This window comes from Loxodonta africana, chromosome 8 (assembly GCF_030014295.1).
Source record: "Loxodonta africana isolate mLoxAfr1 chromosome 8, mLoxAfr1.hap2, whole genome shotgun sequence".
Lineage (NCBI taxonomy): Eukaryota > Metazoa > Chordata > Mammalia > Proboscidea > Elephantidae > Loxodonta > Loxodonta africana.
This window is the reverse complement of record NC_087349.1, coordinates 121,744,376-121,767,559: the sequence shown is the minus strand read 5'-3', so window position 1 is coordinate 121,767,559 and position 23,184 is coordinate 121,744,376. Positions and strand designations below refer to the sequence as shown.

The following is a 23,184-nucleotide window of genomic DNA, read 5'->3' as shown; positions in this document are numbered from 1 at the left end:
AGGGTTTTCTGTGTATAAGATCATGTCATCTGCAAATAGAGATACTTTTACTTCTTCCTTGCCAAGCTGGATCCCCTTTATTTCTTTATCTAGCCTAATTTCTCTGGCTAGGACTTCCAGCACAATGTTGAATAAGATTGGTGATAAAGGGCATCCTTGTCTGGTTCCTGATCTCAATGGGAATGTTTTCAGGCTCTCTCCATTTAGGGTTATGTTGGCTGTTAGCTTTGTATAAATGCCCTTTATTATGTTGAGGAATTTTCCTTCTATTCCTATTTTGCTGAGAGTTTTTATCATGAATGAATGTTGAACTTTGTCAAATGCCTTTTCTGCATCAACTGATAAAATCATGTGATTCTTTTGTTTTATTTATGTGGTGGATTATATTAATTGTTTTTCTAATGTTGAACCATCCCTGCATACCTGGTGTGGATCCCACTTGGTCATGGTGAATTATTTTTTTGGTAGTTGTTGAATTCTATTGGCTAGAATTTTTGTTGAGGATTTTTGCATCTACATTCATGAGGGATATGAGGGATATAGGTCTGTAATTTTCTTGTGGTGTCTTTACCTGGTTTTGGTATCAGGGATATGCTGGCTTCATAGAATGAGTTTGGTTGTATTCCGTTCTTTTCTATGCTCTGAAATACCTTTAGTAGTAGTGGTGTTAACTCTTCTCTGAAAGTTTTGGTAGAACTCTGCAGTGAAGCCATCCAGACCAGAGCTTTTTTTTTGTTGGGAGTTTTTCGATTGCCTTTTCAATCTATTCTTTTGTTATGTGTCTATTTAGTTGTTCTACCCCTGTGTGTGTTAGTTTAAGTAGGTAGTGTGTTTCTAAGAATTCATCCATTCATTCTAGGTTTTCAAATTTGAGTATAGTTTTTCATAGTACAGATTCCAGCACTTTTGTTTAACTGGTTTTAAATAGCTAACAAACAAAATAGGTATACTTGCGAGAAATATTAACCTGTATATGCTAACACACAAATAGAAAATAAGAGTAGAGGGTTCAAAAAATCTTCAAAGTGGTCACTAACCTAAGTTATCCCTTGTCAGGTAAAGCCATGTTACGGGACCAAAGTACAAGATTGACAGGAGCTGCCACCTACCCCTGCAAATCGGCATTACCTATCATCTCCTTAGAGATTTCTAAGGATCGTGACCTCAAACAGATACCCCCTTTGGGGCCCTTAAAATGTGCACTTGAAAGGACAGAGTGAGTCACCTTATAAAACAGGCAGAAACTGCCACATACCCCTGTGAATTGGAACCCAGCAAAACATTTAGAGAACGAACTGAAAAACAAAAGTACAGAAGGGAAAACACAAACAGATACCCGAATTTGGTCAGCACCAAACCCCAGTTAAAAAAAAAAGAATGTAGAAAATGTTTAGAGAAATGACCTTGAGTAGGAATAATGTTTCTGATGAGTTTCTTGGGTACAAACACAGCAGTATCATTGCGACAGGAAAAAGCCTCAAATTAGTAGCAAAATCTACAGATTATTACTAATACAAAGATGTTTCTTTGAGGGTAGAAATGGAATGAAATCTGTCTGCCATTCAAGCATTGGCAAAGGAAATCTCTCATATGGAGCTTTAAAAGATTTGTCTGAATTGAATTGGGAGCAGATAGGATATTGAGAAGCCGCTTGTTGAACAGCTTCATAAAAGTGCCGTTACCAATATTTCTTTAAAATTTGGATAATTTTATTTTTTCTTAAGTGAGGGCCCACATATAGAGATCAAATTATGAGAACATGGCAGCGTTTGGGTAAAACTAATTTGCCGTTTGTCCCATTCACAATTTTGTATTAGGATCTTGATAATAGCCCTCCTTTTTCTAGTTTTCGTGTTTATTAATTTGAGCCCTTTGGTGATGTTTCCTGAGGCTAATCGATTGAAACAAATTTTGATAAACCAGGTTTATAAGTTTTTATATAGATGCCATACTTAGAGCTGTTCTATCATTCTTAACTATCCCCTCCTTATCATGATTGTGCATGTGATTATTGAGGTCATGAAAGCAGTATTCTTAAAATATTCAGAAATTTTTGACAATTGCAGTAGAGCTTTGCTTTTGACCAGGGAGTAAAAGTGACTATAGGAGGTTTATTCTTTACCTAAAATGAGATTTTCACCACTTAACAGGGCAGTTAAGTTTAGAGTAAATCCTGAACTCATTGTTATTTCCGGGGCTTCTTTTTTGAAATGGGAGTTTCTTGCCTGGCTGGGTTGCTAGCTGCCATGCAGCTGTAGGCCATTAATTTACTTGTCTTAGTCTATGGTATGAGCTAGATTATGAGTCAAACCTGTTAGTTTGACAATAAGAGCAGTTTTTCAGTCAAGCCGATACCTTTTTACTAAGTCTGTAAGTTCAGAATTTAGTGTTTTTAGTTTCTGGCAAGAAAGTAGAGACAGCTTGAGAGAGGACATGTGTAAAGAGAGGAGACAACCAGCAAAGTGACCGAGAGAACTTTACTACTAGAACTTTACTAGGTACCTGAAAATTAACTTTGCTGATCTAGAGCTCCTTTTTCCCAATCTACTGTGCAGACAAATTTATTTTGACTGAGCTCAAAATTTCCCCAGACTGGCCACGGTCTGAAACTCTGTCTGTGGTAAACTCATTAAAAAAAACCTAGCCCATTGCTGTCAAGTCAGTTCCAACTAATAGCGACCCTATAGGACAGGGTAGAACTGCCTGTATGGTTTCCAAGGAGCGACTGGTGAATTTCAACTGCTAGCCCTTTTCATTAGCAGTTGACCTCTTAACCATTGTGCCACCAGGGCATATTATTTCTCAAGAAGCTGAATATAGCCCATAATCTTAACCATGTGGGTGGCTAGAGTACTGGTGGGAGGGTACACTCCAGCCCCTAGAAGCGGCATGCCCCATATTAGTAGAGGTTTAGTACATGCAACTCAAAATTCAGAAATGTGCAGATATAACCACGTGTCAATATATTAGGATGTAAACTTCACCTTTAAGCAATCTCAGAGCCAAAACTGCCGGTACATGGAATTACTTTGTTTTTCCCAAACCACAAAGAAATACTCTGAAAACTAGATTTACTTCTGTACAAACTGAGATGCTCAAATTTAGATAACGCAAGTAAAAGCACACCAAGACATCAGAGAGAATTCAGGCAGAAAAACAACAAAAGACTCAGTAAAAGATCTCTGAAAACCGCGCTGTAAATCATGGTGTTAAAATCCAAGAGCACTTTCCTTAATGCAGTCCCCAGGACCCATGGAAACAGCAGGGCACAAGGGGCCCGGTAACTGGCACCTTCTCCATTCCTCGACCCTTCAGGGGTCCCACTATGGGACTATGGCTTTGGATCCTGCCGACAACAACAAAATGTGGTAGGGAGAAAAGACCCCCAGACTCAAATTTAATTAGAAGAGATTTTTATTAAGCCAAGCAAAGACAGTCATTCTAATGAGGGATCTACTAGCATGTACCAGGCACAAGACACTAGCAGAATCCACTGAATCACATCCAGGGAGTAGCTAATATACTATTACAGAAGAAAGTAAAGAAAAATCCAGATTGGTTAATACATCATTGTCAAAGTAAGGATAACAAAAGCAGGGATTTCACATTGATAGGTTTAAAGAGTTTTTCTTGACTTAGCTATTATTCGGTGATAGGTTTAAAAAGTTTTGTTGACTAGTTACTGTTTAATGACTCTAGGGGGAATTGCAGGTGGGAGTCCTGATAGTGCGGTGGTTAAGAGCCCAGGTGATAACCAACAGGTTGGCAGTTTGAATCCACCATCCGCACCTTGGAAACCCTATGGGGCAGTTACACTCTGTCCTACAGGGTCACTATGAGTTGGCACTGACTTGATGGCAAGAGACCTTTTTTTGTTTGTTTTGCAAGATATTTGCCAGATACTCAATTCTGGAAATACAGAGGTTACATAAAGGCTCCTTGAGAACAAATGAACAGCATTGTTCTTGGTAGACAAAACTACCCTAACCAGTTCAGTGTTTTGATTCTACAGGTTTTCTACACAAAATGGATTTCTAGGCCTAGTCCCCATCCCAGCTTTTATTATTCTGGTCAAGCACCTAATATAATTTTAGGGTCTTTATATCACATTTTTTTTTTTTTTTTTATATAACACCTGAAAGCTTCATTGGGGCTGAAGGGTCAGCTTCTCAGGTGGCTCACTCACAAGGCTGTTGACAAGAGGCCTCAGTTCCTTGCTACATTGCCCCCTCCCTAGGGCTGCTGAAGTGTCCTTTTGACATGGCAGCTGATTCCCCCAGAGTGAGTGATTCAAGAGACACCAGGAAAGAAGCTGAAATTCTTTTTATGACCTAGTCTCAGAAGTTACACACTGTTGTTACCACCTTATTTTATTTGTTAGAAGCAAATCCATCGGTCCACATTCAAAGGAGGGAATTGGAGTCCACCTTTTAAATGGAGTGTCAAAGAATTTATGGACATATTTTAAATCACAGTGATCTTTTGGTAGTTTTTTTTTTAAACTGTGAAAAAAATATCACCTATGAATAGTAGTTTATGTTCCGTCTGTGGTGAAATGCACTACATTAATAGTGTACACAGTGGATCCTAGACCGTGAATTTAATGTATCATTGAAAGCTAAATAAATGCATATGGTGTTAATGCCTTTGTTCATCCAATTTAAAAATGAACAGAGTTCTGGAGCCCTCCTCCCTTTTCACTCACGTAGAAGACCATCTCAACCAGAGCCCTCGCTTTTTATTCCTTTATGCTGTTGACGTAACAGATTTATATCGGCAGCTCCAGGTGTCTCCTTTAAGTTTCAGAACCAAATGCCCAATAGATTTTCTGTTTGTGGAATTTCAAATGTCTAAATCTGAACTTTTCATTTCTTCACCTCACTCCTTTTAATATCTGCTTATCCCCATTTCTGTAATGGCATAAGTGTGGGAATCATCTTTGACTCGTCATCTTCCCTTACACCCACATCTAATCTAATGCCAAGTCCTATTAAGTCTACTATTGAAAACACTGTGAACCCATCCACTGCAGCATGGCCACCATCCTACTCTTAACCACCATTGTCATGCTCCTGAACTTCCACTGTATCCCTTTCTCACTGATCTATTTGCTTCTGTTCTTGTTCCCTCTGATCCTTTTATAAGGCAGCCAGAGAATTGCCTTGCCAGTCCACATAGATTTCAATCCCAATTTTTTTTTTTTTCTTATCATGCTTTAAGTGAACATTTACAGTCCAAGTTAGTTTCTCATACAAAAATTTATACACACATTCTCATGTGACGCTAGTTGCTCTCCCTGTAATGTGACCCTGGATTTCCTGTGTCCATTCAACCAGCTCCTGTCCCTTTCTGCCTTCTCATCATGCCTCTGGACAGGAGCTGCCCATTTCGTCTCATGTATCTACTTGAGCTAAGAAGCACATTCTTCACAAGTATCATTTTATGTCTTATAGTCCAGTCTAATCATTGTCTGAAGAGTTGGCTTCGGGAATGGTTTTAGTTTTGGACTAATAGAGAGTCCGGGGGCCATGTTTTCTGGGGTCCCCCCAGTCCCAGTCAGACCATTAAGTCTGGCCTTTATACTAGAATTTGAGCTCTGCACCCCACTTTTCTCCTGCTCTGTTGTGGGACTCTCTGTTCTATTCCCTGTCAGCATGGTCACTGGTGGTAGCAAGGCACTATCTAGTTCTTCTTAGGCTGATGGAATCTCTGGTTTATGTGGCCCTTTTAGCCTCTTATGCTCACATTTTCCTTTTGTCTTTGATACTCTTCATTCTCCTTTGCTCCAGGTGGGTCAGGACCAATTGATGGATCTTAGATGGCCACTCACTAGCTTTTAAGACTGAAGACGCCACTCACCAAAATGGGATACAGAACATTTTCTTAATAAACTTTGTTACGCCAGTTGACCTAGATGTCCCCAGACCCCAGCATCTGCTACTCTGTCCCTTGAAGTGTTTGGTTGTATTCAGGAAACTTCTTAATTTTGGTTTAGTCCAGTTGTGCTGACTTCCCCTGTATTGTGTGTTGTCCTTCCCTTCACATAAGGTAATTTTTATCTACTAACTAGTTAGTGAATACCCCTCACCCTCCCTCCCTACCCTCATAACCATCAAAGAATGTTTTCTTCTCTGTTTAAACCTTTCGTTGAGTTCTTATAATTGTGGTCTCAAACAATATTTGTCCTTTTTGCAGGTGACTAATTTCTGCATAATGCCTTCCAGCTTCATACATGTTATGAGATGATTCACAGATTCATCGTTGTTCTTCATCATTGATTCATCGTCATTCTTCATCATTGCGTAGTATTCCATTGTATGACTATATGATAATTTGTTTATCCATTCATCCATTGACGAACACCTAGGTTGTTTCCATCATTTTGCTGCTGTTAACAGTGCTGCAGTGGACATGGGTGTGCGTATGTCTATTCATGTGATGGCTCGTATTTTTCTGATGTATTCCAAGTAGTGGGATTGTTGGATGGTAGTCCTATTTCTACCTATTTAAGGAAGCACCAAATCGATTTCCAAAGTGGTTGTACCACATTACATTTCCACCAGCAGTGTATAAGTATTCCAGTCTCTCCACAACCTCTCCAACATTTATTATTTTGTGTTTTTTTGGATTAATGCCAGCCTTGTTGGGGTGAGATGGTATCTCATTGTAGTTTTGATTTGCACTTTTCTAATGGCTAATAATCATGAGCATTTCCTCATGTGTCTGTTAGCTACCTGAATGTCTTCTTTGGTGAAGTGCCTGTTCATATCTTTTGCCCGTTTTTTAGTTGGGTTATTTGTTTTTTGTTGTTGAGGTTTTGCAGTATCTTGTGGATTTTAGAGATTAGATGTCGATCGGATTTGTTATAGCTGAAAATATTTTTCCAGTCTGTAGGTTTTCTTTTGGATGACCATAAGTATTTGAATTTTAAGAGCTCCCAGTTATCTAGTTCCTCTTCTGGTGTTTGCGCATTGTTAGTAATGTTTTGTATTCTATTTATGCCATGTGTTAGGGCGCCTAGCGTCGTCCCTATTTTTTCTTCCCATGATATTTATTCTTTCAGATTTTATGTCTAGGTCTTTGATCTATTTTGAGTTCATTTTTGTGCATGATGTGAGATATGGATGGATCTTGTTTAACTTTTTTGCAAATGGATATCCAGTTATGCCAGCACCATTTGTTAAAGGGATTGTCTTTTCCCCACTTAACGGCCTTAGAGCCTTTGTAAAATATCAGCTGCTCATAGGTGGATGAATTTCCGTCTGGATTCTCAATTCTGTTCCATTGGTCTATGTATCTATTATTGTACCACCACTGGGCTGTTTTAACTACTGTGGCAGTATAATAGGCTTTAAAATCAGGCAGTGTGAGGCCTCCCACTTTGTTCTTCTTCTTCAGTAACGCTTTCCTTATCTGGGGCCTCTTCCCCTTCTGTATGAGGTTGGTAATTTGTTTCTCCATCTCATTTGAAAATGCCATTGGAATTTGGATCAGGATTGCATTGTATCTGTAGATCGCTTTAGGTAGAATAGACATTTTTACAATTTTGAGTCTTCGTATCCATGAGCAAGGTATGTTTTTCCACTTACTTAGGTCTCCTGGTTTTTTGCAGTAATGTCTTACAGTTTTCTTTGTATGGGTCTTTTATGTCTCTGGTTAGATTTATTCCTAAGTATTTCATCTTCTTGGGGACTATTGTAAATAGTATTCATTTGGTGATTTCCTCTTCGACTTCTCTTTGTTGGTTTAGTGGAATCCAACTGATTTTTGTATGTTTATCTTGTATCCTGATACTTTCCTGAAATCTTCTCTTAGTTCCAGTAGTTTTCTTGTGAATTCTTCGGGGTTTTCTGTGTATAAGCTCATATCATCTGCAAGTAGAGATACTTTTACCTCTTCTTACCAATTTTGATCCCCCCCCCCCCCCCCGCCACCACCAGCCTAATTGTTCTGGCGGGGAACTCTAGCACAGTGTTGAATAAGAGTGGTGATAAAGGGCATCCTTGTCTGGTTCCCATTCTCAAGAGGAATGCTTTCAGACTCTCTCCATTTAGTATGATTTTGGCTGTTGGCTTTGTATAAATGCCCTTTATTATGTCGAGGAATTCCCATTGTATTCCTGTTCTGCTGAGAGTTTTTTATCAGGAATGGGTGATGGACTTTGTCAAATGCCTTTTCTGCATCAGTTGATAAGATCATGAGGTTCTTGTCTTTCATTTATGCGATGTATTACATCAGTTGTTTTTCTAATGTTGAACCATCCCTGCATATCTGGTATGAATCCCACTTGGTCATGGTGGACTATTTTCTTCAATACGTTGTTGAATTCTCTTAGCTAGAATTTTGTTGGAGATTTTTGCGTCTCTGTTCATGAGGGATATTGGTCTGTAATTTTCGTGTCTTTACCTGACTTTGGTATCAGGGTTATGCTGACTTCACAGAATGAGTTGGGGAGTATTCCATCATTTTGTATGCTCTGAAATACTTTTAGTAGTAATGGTGTTAACTCTCTTCTCTGAAAGTTTGGTAGAATTCTCCAGTGGAGCCGTCAGTGCCAGGGCTTATTTATATTTGCCATTTTTAAATTCCCTTTTCAATCTTTTCTTTTGTCTTAGGTTTATTTGGTTGTTCTACCTCTGTTTGTGTTAGTTTAGGTAGGTAGTGTGTTTCTAGAAATTTGTCCATTTTCCTAGGTTTTTAGATTTGTTAGAGTACAGTTTTTCATAGTATTCTGATTCTTTTAATTTCACTTGGGTTTGTTGTGATCTCACCCATCTCATGTCTTATTTGGGTTATTTCCTTCCTTTCCTGTTTTTCTTTTGTCCGTTTGGCCAGTGGTTTATCAATTCTGTTGAGCTTTTCAAAGAACCAGCTTTTGGTCTTCTTAACTCTTTCAATAGTTTTTTTTCCTCCCCCCTCTCTACTTCTTTTGATTCTGCTCTAGTTTTTATTATTTGCTTTCTTCTGCTGCCCGATGGCTTCTTTTGCTATTCTCTCCCTATTCGTTTGAGTTGAAGTTTTAATGTTAGCCCTTTCTTCTTTTTGGATGTGTGCATTTATTGCTATAAATTGACCTCTGAGCACTGCTTTTGCTGTGTCCTAAAGGTTCTGGTAGGATGTGTTTTCATTTTCATTTGATTCTATGGATTTCTTTATTCTGTCCTTAATTTCTTCCATAACCCAGTAGTTTTTGAGCAAGGTGTTGTTCAGTTTCCATGCGTCTGATTTTTTTTTCCTTGCTTTTTCTGTTACTAATTTCTACTTTTATGACTTTTATGGTCAGAAAAGGTGCTTTGTAATATTTTGATGCTTTGGATTCTGTTAAGGCTTGTTTTATGGCCTAATGTGTAGTCTATTCCATGTGCTTTGAAAAAGAAAGTACTTGGCTGCTGTTGGGTGGAGTGTTTAGAATATGTCTATGTGGTCAAGTTGGTTGATTGTGGCATTTAGGTCTTCCAGGTCTTTATTGAGCTTCTTTCTGGATGTTCTGTCCTTCACTGAAAATAGTGTGTTAAAGTTTCCTACTATTATTGTGGAGCTGTCTGTTTTTCTTTTTAATGCTGCTAGAGTTTGTTTTTGTATTTTGGAGCCCTGTCATTGGATGAGTATTTATTATGGTTATATCCTCTTGTTGTATTGACCCTTTAATCATTATATAGTATCCTTCCTTATCCTTTGTGATGGATTTCACTATTTTGTCAGAAATTTATTTTGCCACTCCTCTTTTTTGATTGTCGTTTGCTTGATATATATTTTTCCATCCTTTGGACTTTAGATTGTGTCTGTGATCGCGCCAGCCAATCTGGCCTTCAGGGTTCCTGTTCCCACCAGGTCAGGTCTGGCAAATCCTCACTGCCTCTGAACCGTTTCTCCCTCCTGGTGTCACTCAGTCCTATTCCTCAGCTTTGCCTTTCATGTTCAGGGCTCCTAGATTGTCATATATAATCGATTAACTTGTTTTTTCAGGTCTTTGTTTTAAGAGGGACCACAGGAAGTGTCTTGGTACTTGCCATCTTGGCCCCGCCTCAAATCCCAAATTCTTAATATGACCTTGCCTGACCTGGTTCTCATCTTTTCTGTCCCTTCACACTCACTTCCCACTACACTACCCCTTATTCTCAGCATTTCAGAAACACTGGTCTTCTTAGCTGTTCTCTGCCTCACAGTCTTTGCCATGATTTTCCCTCTGCCTAGAAGTTTTTCCCGCTTTCTTTGCCTGGCTAACTCCTTATTCTTCAGATCTCAGGTGTCACTTACGAACCTTGCTTCCCTTGACCCTTCCGTCTAGATTAGATTTGATTACTATCCCATCTCCCTCCATGACTGGCACCTTTCTTTCTTTACACTTACATTGTTTATGGTTGTGTATTATTTATAGTATATTGTATGATGCCTGAACATCTTAATTGTCTTGTTTAATGACGATGGACTCCATGAAGACTGGGTCTATTTTGCTATATTCTTGATGGCTAATACAGAATCGGGCACATAACTGTTGTCATGCTTGAGCCCGTTTTTGCAGCTGTTGTGTCAGTCCATCTTGTTGAGGGTCTTCCTCTTTTTAGCTAACCCTCTAATTTAACAAGCACGATATCCTTCTCCGGGGACTGGTGTCTTCAGATAACATGTCCAAAGTATGTGAAACGGAGTCTTGCCATCCTTGCTTCTAATAAGCATTCAGCTGTACTTTTCCAAGACAGACTGGTTCATTCCTCAGGCGGTCCATGGTATATTAAATATTCTTCGCCAACATTGTAATTCAGAGGGGCATCCCTTCTTCAGTCTTCCTTATTCATTGTCCAGTTTTCACGTGCAGATGAGGCAATTGAAAATATCATGGCTTAAGTCAGGTGCACCTTAGTATTTAGAGTGACATCTTTGCTTTTTAATACTTTAAAGAGGTCTTTTACATCAGATTTGCCCAATGCAGTGAGTCATTTGATTTCTTAACTGCTACTTTCATGTGCATATATTGCAGATTAATGGTAAAATGAAATCCTTTAAAACTTAAATATTTTCTCTGTTTATCGTGATGTTTCTTACTGGTATAGTTGCAAGGATTTTTGTTTTCTTTACGTTGATGTGTAATCCATACCAAAGGCTGTGGTCTTTGATCTTCATCAGTAAGTGCTTCAAGTCCTCTTCACTTTCAGCAAGCGAGGTTGTGTCATCTGCATATCCCAGGTTGTTCTTCGGTCTTCTTCCAATCCTGATACCACACTTTTCATGTTGCCCAGGTTCTCAGATTATTTGCTTAGTACACAAATTGAATAAGTATGGTGAAAAGATACAACCCTGATGCACACCTTTCTTATGTTTAAACTACACAATATCGCCGTGTATGTTTGTAACGACTGCCTCCTGTTCTTAGTACAGGTTCTTCATGAGCTCAATTATGTATTCTGGAATTCCCCTTCTTTGCAATGTAACCCATATTTTGTTACGATCCACACAGTTAAAATCCTTTGCATAGTAAATAAAACACAGGTAAACCTCTTTCTGTTATTCTCTGTGTTCAGCCAGGATCCATCTGACATCAACAATGTTATCCTATGTTCCATGTCCTATTCTGAATCCGGCTTGAATTTTTGACAGTTCCTGCTTCAACCGCTTTTGAATGATCTTAAGCAGAATTTTACTTGTGTGTGATATAGTTCAATTATTTCCGCATTCTCTTGGGTCACCTTTCTTCGGAGTGGGCACAAATATGGTTCTCTTCCTGTCGGTTAGCCAGGTATCTGTCTTCCAAATTTCTTTTCGTAGACTAGTGAGAGCTTCCAGCGCTGCATCCATTTGTTGAAACATCTCAGTTGGTATTTTGTCAATTGCTGGAGCCTTGTTTTTCACCAGTGCCTTCAGTGCAGCTTGGACTTCTTCCTTCAGTACTGTTGATCATATGCTACCTACTGAAATGGTTGAACATTGACCAGTTCTTTTTGGTACAGTGACTCTGTGTATTCCTTCCCTCCTCTTTTGATGCTTACTATGTCATTTAATGTTTTCCTCATAGCATCATTCAGTAGTATAACTTGAAGCTTGAATATTTTTAGTTCTTTCAGTTTGAACAATGCTGAACATGTTCTTCCCTTTTGGTTTTCCATCTCCAGGTCTTTGCACATACAATTATAATACTTTGCCTTCTCAACCCTCTCTTTTAGATCTTCTGTTTAGTTGTGTGTTCAAGAGCAGCTTTCATAGTCTCTTCTGACATCCTTTTTGTTCTTTTCTTTTTTTCCTGTCTTTTCAGTGAATTCTTGCTTTCTTCATGTATGATGTCTTTGATGTCATTCCACAACTCGTATAGTCTTCAGTCATTAGTGTGCAGTGTGTCAAAGCTATTCTTGAGATGGCCTCTAAATTCAGGTGGGATACACTCAAGGTCATACTTTGGCTCTCATGGACTTGTTTTAATTTTGTTCAGCTTCAGTTTGAACTTGAATGTGAACAGTTGGTTGTCTGTTCTGCACTCGGCTCCTGTCCTTGTTCTGACTGATGAGATTGAGCTTTTCCATCGTCTCTTTCCACACATGTAGTTGATTTGATTCCTATGTATTCCATCTGGTGAGATCCACGTGTATAGTCGCCGTTTACGTTGTTGAAGAAAGGTACTTGCAACGGATAAGTTATTAGTCTTACAAAGTTCTATCGTGTGATTACGTTCTTGTTTCTGTGACCATGGCCATATTTTCCAACCAGCAGTCATTCTTCTTTGTTTCCAGGTTTTTCATTCCAATCCCCAGTAGGTATCAGTGCATCTTGATTGCATGTTTGATCAATTTCAGACTGCAGAAGTTGGTAAAAATCTTTAATTTTTTCATCTTTGGCCTTAGGGTTTGGTGCATAAATTTGAGTAATAGCCGTATTAACGGTCTTCCTTGTAGGCCTGTGAATATTATCCTATCACTGACAGCGTTTTACTTCAACTTCAGGATAGATCCTGAAGTGTTCTTTTTGACAATGACGATGATGCCATTCCACTTCAATTTGTCATTTCTGGCATACTAGACCATATGATTGATTCAGATGGCCAGTACCAGTGCATTTCAGGTCATTAATGCTTAGGATATCGCTGTTTATGCATTCCATTTTATTTTTGACGACTTCCAATTTTTCTAGATTCATAGTTTATGTTTCATGTTCCAATTATTAATGGATGTTTGTGGCTGTTTCTTCTCATTTGCCATGCCATATCAGCAGATGAGGGTCCCCGAAGCCTAACCCCCCATCCGTGTCATTAAGGTCTACTCTGAGGAGGCAGGTCTTCCCCAGTCGTATTTTGAGTGCCCTCCAACGTGAGGGGCACATCTTCCAGCACTGTTATCAATGTTCCGCTGCTGTTCGTAAGATTATCAGTGGCCAATTTTTTTCAGAAGTAGATTGCTAGGTCCTTCTTCCTAGTCGGTCTTAGTCTGGAATCTCAGCTGAAACCTGTGCACCAAGGGTGACCCTGCTGGTATTTGAAATACCAGTGGCAGAGCTTCCAATATTACAGCAACACAGAGCCCACCACAGCTGGAGAAACTGACAGATGCGTGGTAGAGAGAGGCATATAATAGGAATTTAATAAATATATGGAGAGCAAGTGGTGATGGCACCAGCAGTGTTCACACAGAACTTTAGAGTTGGAAGGAATCTTGTAAATCTTTTAATTAGTGTGAGTCTCCCTGTTTTGTCTATCATGTCCTTGACAATGGCACATTAAAACTGTTCCTTGAACACTGTGAGTGGTTCTTTCAGTTGCTTCTCAAATGTAGTAAGTTTCTAGGTCCTTCACATTCCTGTCATTCTTTGAAGTGCTTCAGAGGCCTAGAATAAAATATGCTGGAATAAATTGAAATGGTTACCCTCTTTGATGAGGGGACTATGTTTGTATTAATGCTTGATAAGATTGCATTCGTGTCTAAGCAGTTGTCTGTGTTGATCAACGTATCAAGCTTGTAGTCTGCTAAAACCTCAAAGATGATCTGCTGTCGAGGTTTGCGTCTTTAGATTACAACTGAGGTACTTGGAGCTATTTTTCCTTTAGTTTTCCCTTGGGTAGTGGTTATTCTCCACCAATCTATCACAGATCTTTTAGTTTAGAAAAATTTCTTGCAGGTGTAACTATCGTGGATCGGAACTGCTGCTTCCTGTGTCAGGTTGGCAAGTATGTTATAAACAAATATGAGAAGAGAAGCTTATTGAGTATCTGTTCTGTACCAAAAAAAAAAAAAAAAAAACTTGTTCCAACAGAGTCAAATCAGACTCATATGACTCTCAATACTTCATAACATATATTTTACATTATATGACGTATATAAAATATCCAGCGGGGGTTCTAGAGTAGTAGTTAACAGCACGAACTCTGAAATCAGATCTCATTGATTTGAATTATAACCCTGCCGTTTACCAGCTGTATGACCTTTAATAAATTCCTTAACGTCTACTTGCCTCAGTTTCCTCATCTGTAAAATTATAAATAATAATTGCACCTCTCTTAAAAAGGGTTTGTAAGCATTCGACGCGTTAATATATGCAAAACACTTACAGTGGGCTGGCACGTGGAGGTGAATGTGTATTAGCTGTGACTTCATTTAGTCCTCAAAATAACAGGATTAATAATATAGTTATAATTTTATAACTGAGGAAACTAACTGTAATCCAGGAAGTTTAGGTTATTTATTTAAGTTAGATCTAGGAATTGTACTTGTTCCGTTAGGAATGGCAGGGTCATGGGTGTTTCTGTGGAAGGAATCGCACATAATCTTTTCCTCTAAAAAGGACTGTGTGACAGGTGCTTTGACTGCTCTCCAGGATGCCTTAGTTGTGGTTCTGATGAGACAAGGGCACGTGTTCATTTTCGATAACTTAATGAGGAAACAGTGATATCGAAAGGTGGAACCAGCAATCTGTTTCCCACCTTAAACTAAGAGCTCCTTGCAGCAGAAACTGTATCTCACTCATATTTGTACTGAGTGTCTTTCTAGCACTTTGCTCTGGTGTATAATACGTACTTAATAAATGTCGTAGATGAATGAATGAATAAGGGAACTATGGAGAGGACGTGAGAGCTAGTAAAACCAAACCCAGTGTTGTCGAGTTGATTCCGACTCTTGGCGACACTATAGGACAGAGTAGAATTACCCCATAGAGTTTCCAAGGAGCGCCTGGTGGATTTGAACTGCCGACCCTTTGGTTAACAGCCCTAGCACTTAACCACTACGTCACCAGGGTTTCCTGAGAGCTAGTAAGGGGGTCAGAAATCATGCCAGGACTTCTGGCGTGGTGACAGGAGAAATGGTGCCTCTTTTAACTGATAGCAAATCTAGGAAGAGGAGCCGCTCAAGGGGAGCAGGAGGGAAGGATAGCGAGTTTAATTTAGATAGGTTGAATGTTATCCTAGTAGAGAGATTTAATGAACCAAAAAACAAGTCCACTGCTGTTGAGTCAGTTCTGACTCAGTGACCCTATAGGACAGAGCAGAAGTGGGGTTTCCAAGGCTGTAATGTGTATGGAAGCAAACTGCCACATATTCCTCGTGGAACAGCGGGTGGTTCAAACTGCGGAACTTTCAGTTAGCAGCCAAGCATTTAACCACAGTGCAACCGGGGCTCCTCAGAGAGATATAATAGACAAATAGAAATAAGGACAGACATCAGGGTTGGAAATATAGTGGAGGCTTCTCTTGAATTTGAAACCTAACAATTATCCCAAGAATCATGATTATACAATTTCGAGAAGTGAGTTTTCCCAAGAAATGGTAAGTCACATTGCAAATGATGTTCTGTAATTGTTTTTTAGACTTTTCTTCTTACTTTGTCAGCATTATGTGGTGGGAAACAGTCTAGTTTTACAGTAGAGAAGTAAGGAATTGCAGGGATTTTAGAATTAAGCCATATATAAAATGCACACAAATGATACCTCACTGGAAACCTTATTTTCATCAATATTGTAAGTATATTTGGAGAATTAATTTAAGCAAAAAATTCTTAGGCAGATAAAATAGAAAACTCAAGTTATTTATGGTAGGAATCATATCACACCAGGAGTAATTGCGTTATACATAAACAAAACCTTTTTATTTAGGGGAAACCCTGGGTGGTATAGTAGTTAAGTGCTTTGGCCACTAACCAAAAGGCTAGCAGTTTAGATCCACCAGGCACTCCTTGGAAACTCTATGTGGCAGTTCTTCTCTGTCCTATAGGGTCACAATGAGTTGGATTCGACTCGACAGCAATGGGTTTTTTATTTAGGAATACGTAGTTTAGACTGAGGTGAATAAAATCAAGCTGCCTGAGCTCCTTGGATGGAGGGTGTGGGGGGATTAGAAGTATACCCACCTTAATACTTTTTTCTTTAATACAAAGTGGGTGCCCTGGTGGCACAGCAGCTAAGAGCTACGGCTGCTACTCAAAAGATCAGCAGTTTGAATCTACCAGTAGCTCCTTGGAAATCCTAGGGGGCAGTTCTACCCTGTCCTGAAGGTTGCTGAGTCAGAGTCAACTCGATGCAATGAGTAGTAGTGGTAATAAAAAGTAAGTTTCCTGGGTGTTGCGAGCAGTTTGCACTTGACTACTAACCTAGGGCTGGCAGTTTGATCCACACAGTGGTGTCAAAGAAAAGCCTGGTTCTCTGCTTTCGTGGAAGAGTAATCAAACCAGAAGCCAAACCCATTGCTGTCGAGTCACTTCTGACTCATAGCGACCCTGTAGGACAAAGTAGGACTTCCTCCTAGGGTTTCCAGGGAGCAGCTGGTGGATTCGAACCGCCAACCCTTTGGTTAGCAGCTGAGCTATTAACCACTGTGCCTCCAAGGCTCCTTGTAAAAGATTACACCCAGGAAAACCCTACTCTATAACACATGGGGTTGCTATGAGTCAGAATTGACTTAGCGACAACAGGTTTGGTTTGGTTTTGATACAGACTAACTTTTTTTTCTGTTGTCTAACTTTTGCTTTGAGTCTATTAAGAATTGTCTATATTAAAATTGGCAAAACCTTAATTAGAGAGGTTACAATTCACATCATCCATATTAAAAACTCAATTTTATCTTAATGAAGTTAGATTTGCAATGTTTTAGGAAAGTAATTTGTGCCACATAATTTTATTTAAGATATAATTCTATTTATTTTTGCTTTATTGACTTTGTACGTTTAAATATGTGTGATTTTTTTTTCTAGAAAGACTTTTTATAGAATAAGTTGTTTATTAGATTCAAGTTATTTTTATCACATCTACTGGGATTTGGTTTTTTTGTTTTTACATCTACTGGGATTTGAAGGAATATTGATGAATAACTCAGTATTTTAAACTCAGCTTTTCATGTTCTATTGTTAGTATTTTTTTTTTATTATTGATGATAATAAAATAGGCTAATTAATTACTCCAGAGCAGTCTAAAAAGACGATTGATGATTAATCTGAGATCAAAGAGTCCTGGTGATGCAACAGTTAAGGCTTGGCTGCCAACCAAAGGTTGGCGATTGGAACCCACCCAGGGATACCACGAAAGAAAGGCCTGGTGATCTCCTTCCACTAAGATTAAAGCCCAAAACACCCTTTGGAGCAGTTTACTCTGTAACACATGGGGGTGAAAGCATGGGGTCACCATGAGTCAGAACTGACTCAGTGGCAGGAGGTTTGCTTTTTGTTTTTATTTTAAAGCTTAATATCAGGAGAGGTTGCAACCTATTAATAAATTCTTTACATCTTATCAGGTGTTTCAAATTCTAGTAAATATTGTCTGCTTTTTAGCAGCTTTTGAATTATATTGCCTTTTTTATTCTTCGTACAAGGATAGCTTTAATCTGTAAAAGCGTATTTGGGCACTTTTTTTCCTCACTTAGTTTTTCAGAACTTTTCAAAATTCAGTTATGTTTATTGATTTTTTTTAATATTTTTGTCTTTTAGGAGTCAGGAGAAAGCAGTGAAGTTGGAGCCATTGTCAAGTGATCGCGGCCTCTTACAAGAAAATCTGATTGACTAAAGGTCATTTAAATTAGTGAAATAACAGAAGCAGTTATTAAAGGTGACTGTGCAGGAAACATTAAAAATTGAACAATGACTCAGCTGTATATTTACATCAGATTATTGGTTGCCTATCTGTTCATTCTGCTCATCATTTCTCATGTTCAAGGTAAATATGTGTTCATTTCAGCAATCTAATCATCTTCGTTAGTAATTTACTTCTGTATATAAAAATTACTCATTCTTGCAATTGCTTTTTTAGTCCATGCCCCTTTTTGAACAGGTTTGAACAGTATAGCTTTTAAGAGGCAAAACATGCAAGTTATTTTTAAATTTGATTGTGATTCGAAATATTTTCATGTATTTGTAAAGTTCCAGCTTCTCTGAACCTGTATTCTCATCTGTAACATAGGTGTTATGGTACACAACATGTCTTTAAAAGGCTTTAAAAAGATAAATGGCCCTTGTATATTCTGAACAGTAAAATTTCTTCACAGAGTACTGAAAGTTTTATTTTTAATCAATAATACAATTTTACTGTTGTGTATTCACAGCTCGGAATGTCCAAACTAGAAGTTATTGTGATGACTCTTAGGATCACATAGACTGTGTTTGTACATGAGCTGTTTCATGTATGGTTTAATTAGAATAATATTTTAAACTGAAAAAGATAGTACTGTTTTACAAAATGACTTTAAATAGAGCTTATTGGATGTCTAATTTTTTAAGCATATGACATCACAGGTTATTCTTTCATAATGTTTTGTTCATAGTGATGTGGATTAATATCTACCTACAAGAAGAAACAAGATTAGCACCATGTATCTTTTGAAATTTCATTTTAAAGCACACACATGCAATGAAGTCTGTAGCTTCTTTGTATTTTGTCATAGGTATAATATCATTATTATTATGCTTAGAATATAGAGCCCTCTTGCAAAAAGCTGCTTTTATTTGTTTACTGCAACATCTTTATTTTAACATGCTTTTTAATATGCTTTGTTTATATAATTTTGAAGATGAGTTAATAGTGATGTTTATATTTTCTACCTAACTCCATTTTGTTACTAATTTTTTTTTTTTTAATCTGTGTAAGTCATACAGAGGCAGTCTGATACAAAAGCCTCACCCCCTAGACAATTCGAGTTGTTCTGTAACAGATTCTCCTTAAACCAAACCAAACCCATTGCCATTGAGTTGCTTCCAACTCATAGCAACCCTATAGGACAGAGTAGAACTGCCCCATAGAGTTTCCAAGGAGCGCCTGGTGGATTTGAACTGCTAATCTTTTGGTTAGCAGCCATAGCACTTAACTACTACACCACCAGGGTTTCCAGATTCTCCTTAGATGTAATAAATTGGTAATTTAAGATTGTAAGGAAAGGTGTTATTTCTTAGCTATCACTAGAAGGATTGCAGAATGGTATTAGTGGAAATAACTTCTGACCTCAGCTATAGCTTTATCTTGAATCGTGTCTCGGGGAAGTAAATTTCTCTCTATACTTCGGTACACTCAGGGTGCTGTACCCTGAGATAACGTTACTCAAGTTTGAAAATAAAAATGAGTCATCTGATACTAAGACCTGATGGACATTTAGACCTCTTTTTGGCTCGATCACGATTTTAGAAACAAATTTTAGCTTTATGTAACTGATTACCCAGCCAGCAATGACTGAAACAGATACTTATTTTAGATGCAAGTAGTAGGTGATTGCTGACATTTATTCAGTAGTGTGATGGTTGACACCTCTGTAATGTTCTTGGCTTTTCTGTTGTGGTTACAAATGGCTGCTGTTATCTGCATTCAAGGTAAGAAAAATGGGGAAAGGAACAGCACCACCCACAAGTGGACCTTATATCATGAAACCATCTCCCCTCCGAGCAGATTTTATCTTATATCTTAGTAACCAAACTGAGATAGTTTGTCACACCTAATTGCGAGGGAAACTGGGAAACAGGATTGTCATGATTGGCTTAGATTCACCTATATCCATTGTCCACTGCTGGATAAAAAGTTGAGATATGTTTTGGAGGTTGAGTCAAAGCAGCACTCAAATGATACTTTGACCAAGATGAGGAATGCTTGGGAGCATCAGGTTTAAGGAGAAAAGTTCCGTTTTGGACAATTTTGAGATACCTAAGCAAGTCAGCAAAGAGCCCTGATGTCACAACAGTTAAGTGCATGGTTGCTAACCAGAAGGTTAGTGGCTCTGCAGGAAAAAAACCTGGCAGTCCGCGCCTGTAAAGATTACAGCCTAGAAAACTCTGTGGGGCATTTCTGCTCTGTCAGTGGGGCTGCTGTGACTGAGAATCAACTTGATGGCCCCTAACAACAGCAAACAAGCCATTGCTGCAGGGATAAACTAGGAACCATCAACAAAGAGATAGTGTTTGAAGCCATGGGAATGGATGTCGCCACCTAGGGTGAGAATGCAGAGGTTATTGTTGTCCCTTTTTCATTACATCCATTCCTCCGCTCATTGAAATCTTACAGTTTTTAAGATATAGCTAAGATTTCTTTGTTTTTGACACCCCAGGGTGAATTTGTTAGACTCCTTCTTCTGTTTACATAATACCTTTGTATCATGTCACTTTTCACATTGTATTGTATTTATTTCTTTATGTGCTTATTCCTCCTCTTTGCCACCTGCCAAGTTCCTCAAGTACTGGATAAGTTTCAACATATCTGTGTATTTCCAGCATTTAGTACCTTGCCTGCACATAATAGGTCCTTCGTTAATTAGTATTGTGTTGAGTGGATATTTGAGATAAACACCAGATGAAATTATTGTAATTGAGATTTTTATCTCAAATTCTTAATGATATTCTGGGAAGTTACGTGTTTTTACCATCCTGTAACTTTGAATTTTCCAGGTATCAGTAATCTTTTAGTATGGTGGTTATTAAATATCTTCATTTATTTATACATTAATAAAGCATGTTATTACATATTAATTTGACCTATATATAGAGCTATCTTCTGATTTTAGTTAGGCAGTTATTACTATCACTGTTTTTTGTAGGTAGATTGAGATTCAGAGAGTAACTTCTCTGGCCGTAACTGGGACTTGAACCCTTCCTTGGCTTCTTGCTGTTATTTCAGTGTCACTCTACCACACTGTACTGCTTTTTCTACACATCATTGGATTTTTTAAGAATCAGCTGCATGTGATATGCACCCACTCCTCAGTTACCGCTGTGGTTAGGTTCCAAAGACAAGTCATTGTGTGAAACTCGGTATTATGCGAAAATGGAGGATTTTTTTTTTTTTTTTCAGAGTATCCATTTGTCCAGTTTTTTTAATTAGAAAATATGATCATAGAAACAGTAACAGCTAAGATTTACAGATGTGCTCATCACTGTGATGAGTCCAGTTAGGGATTATTCCTCTGGAGAGGAAGCTTGGAGGAGACAAAACAGGATAAAGTCAGGCTGTGTGACTTTAGGGCTTATGGCTTAACCACTTCACCTTCCTCCTGTGCTGGATCAAAGCTTCCCTGGCAGAACCACCTCAAGGGCTTCACTCCTACCCCTCCAAGCCCTGTGTTCACAATCCCAGAGCCTTCTCTGCCCTCCAGGCCTGACGAGTCACTAAGGCTCAGGCTTCCTGCCAGGGCAGCCCCAAGGCAGAGGCTTCAGGCCCAGTTTGGCTCACTTTGGGATATCTTCAAACTTGCACACATTTCTTGCGTCCACCATCTCAGATACCTCTTTCTTTCTTCCCTTCCTATGCCACAGCAGTTCTGAGCTACAGGGCCTCAGGCCACATAGGAGCTGGGAACCCGGAACAGGCACCTGCTGACCCTGTGCTGCCTGCACGTCTGCCCGGAGTCCATTATCAGGAGGCCAGACCTGTGCAGCAGCTGAATGCAGCACCCTCACCTGCAGGAGAGCCAAGGCAGCACTGCCCAGCTTCCTAGAGGCTACCTGGATACCCTCCTTGAAGGAGGAGATGCTTCACAGCTATTGTGTCCATGCCTGCCACCGGGTTAATGCACAGAATAGTCAGATAGTAAATTTTTTTTATTATTGTCGTAAACGAGAAATGTTGGATAACAAGATAGTAGATAAATGAGGAGTTCTTGTTGTTAGGTGCCATAGAGTCGGTTCTGATTCATAACAACCCTTTGTACAACAGAACGAAACACTGCCTGGTCCTGTGCCATCCTCACGATTGTTGTTATGCATAAGCTGCTGTGTCAGTCCGCCTCGTTGAGGGTCTTCCTGTTTTCTGCTGACCCTGTACTTTACCAAGCATGATGTCCTTCTCCAGGGAGTGATCCCTCCTGACAACATAAGTATATAAGTTGTATATAAGACGCAGTCTCACCATCCTTGCTTCTAAGGAGCATTCCGATTGTACTTCTTCTAAGACAGATTTGTTCATTCTTTTGGCGGTCCATGGTATATTCAATATTCTTTGCCAACACCACTATTCAAAGGCATCAACTCTTCTTCGGTCTTCCTTATTCATTGTCCAGCTTTCACGTGCTTATGATGCGATTGAAAATACCATGGCTTGGGTCAGGCACACGTTAGTCTTCAGGGTGACATTTTTGCTTTTCAACACTTTAAAGAGGTCCTTTGCAACAGACTTGCCCAATGTAGTGTGTCTTTTGATTTCTTAACTGCTGCTCCATGGGTGTTGATTATGGATCCAAGTAAAATGAAATCCTTGACAAATTGAATCTTTTCTCTGTTTATCATGTTGTTGCTTATTGGTCCATTTGTGAGGATTTTTGTTTTCCATACTGAACGCTGTGGTCTTTGATCTTCATCGGTAAGTGCTTCATTCCTTTTCACTTTGTGCAAGCGAGATTGTGTCATCTGCGTAACACAAGTTGTTAATGAGTCTTCCCCTATTCCTGATGCCCTGTTCTTCATATAGTCCAGCTTCTCGGATTATTTGCTCAGCATACAGATTGAATAGGTATGGTGAGAGGATACAACCCTGACACACACCTTTCCTGACATTAAACCATGTAGTATGCCCTTGTTCTGTCCTGACAATTGCCTCTTGATCTATGTGAAGGTTCCTCAGGAGCACAATTAAGTGTTCTGGAATTCCATTCTTCACAATGTTATCCATAATTTATTATGATCCACACAGTCAAATTCCTTTGCATAGTCAATAACACACAGGTAAACATCATTCTGGTATTCCCTGCTTTCAGCTAGGATCCATCTGACATCAGCAATGATATCCCTGGTTCCACGTCCTCTTCGGAATTCAGCCTGA

The 23,184-nt window shown here is 38.9% G+C and overlaps 1 protein-coding gene across 3 annotated transcripts in view; it reads left to right on the top strand.

Annotated features, from left to right (window-relative positions):
• BMPR1A (bone morphogenetic protein receptor type 1A) overlaps positions 1-23,184 on the top strand; it is a 215,331-nt gene that overhangs the window by 131,366 nt on the left and 60,781 nt on the right. For all 3 annotated transcript variants that reach the window (XM_003418596.4, XM_010598256.3, XM_010598257.3), the window contains one exon: positions 17,889-18,114. In XM_003418596.4, the coding sequence (XP_003418644.1) occupies positions 18,039-18,114 (76 nt within the window). In that variant the 5' untranslated portion in view covers positions 17,889-18,038. The remainder of the gene's footprint in view (positions 1-17,888; positions 18,115-23,184) is intronic.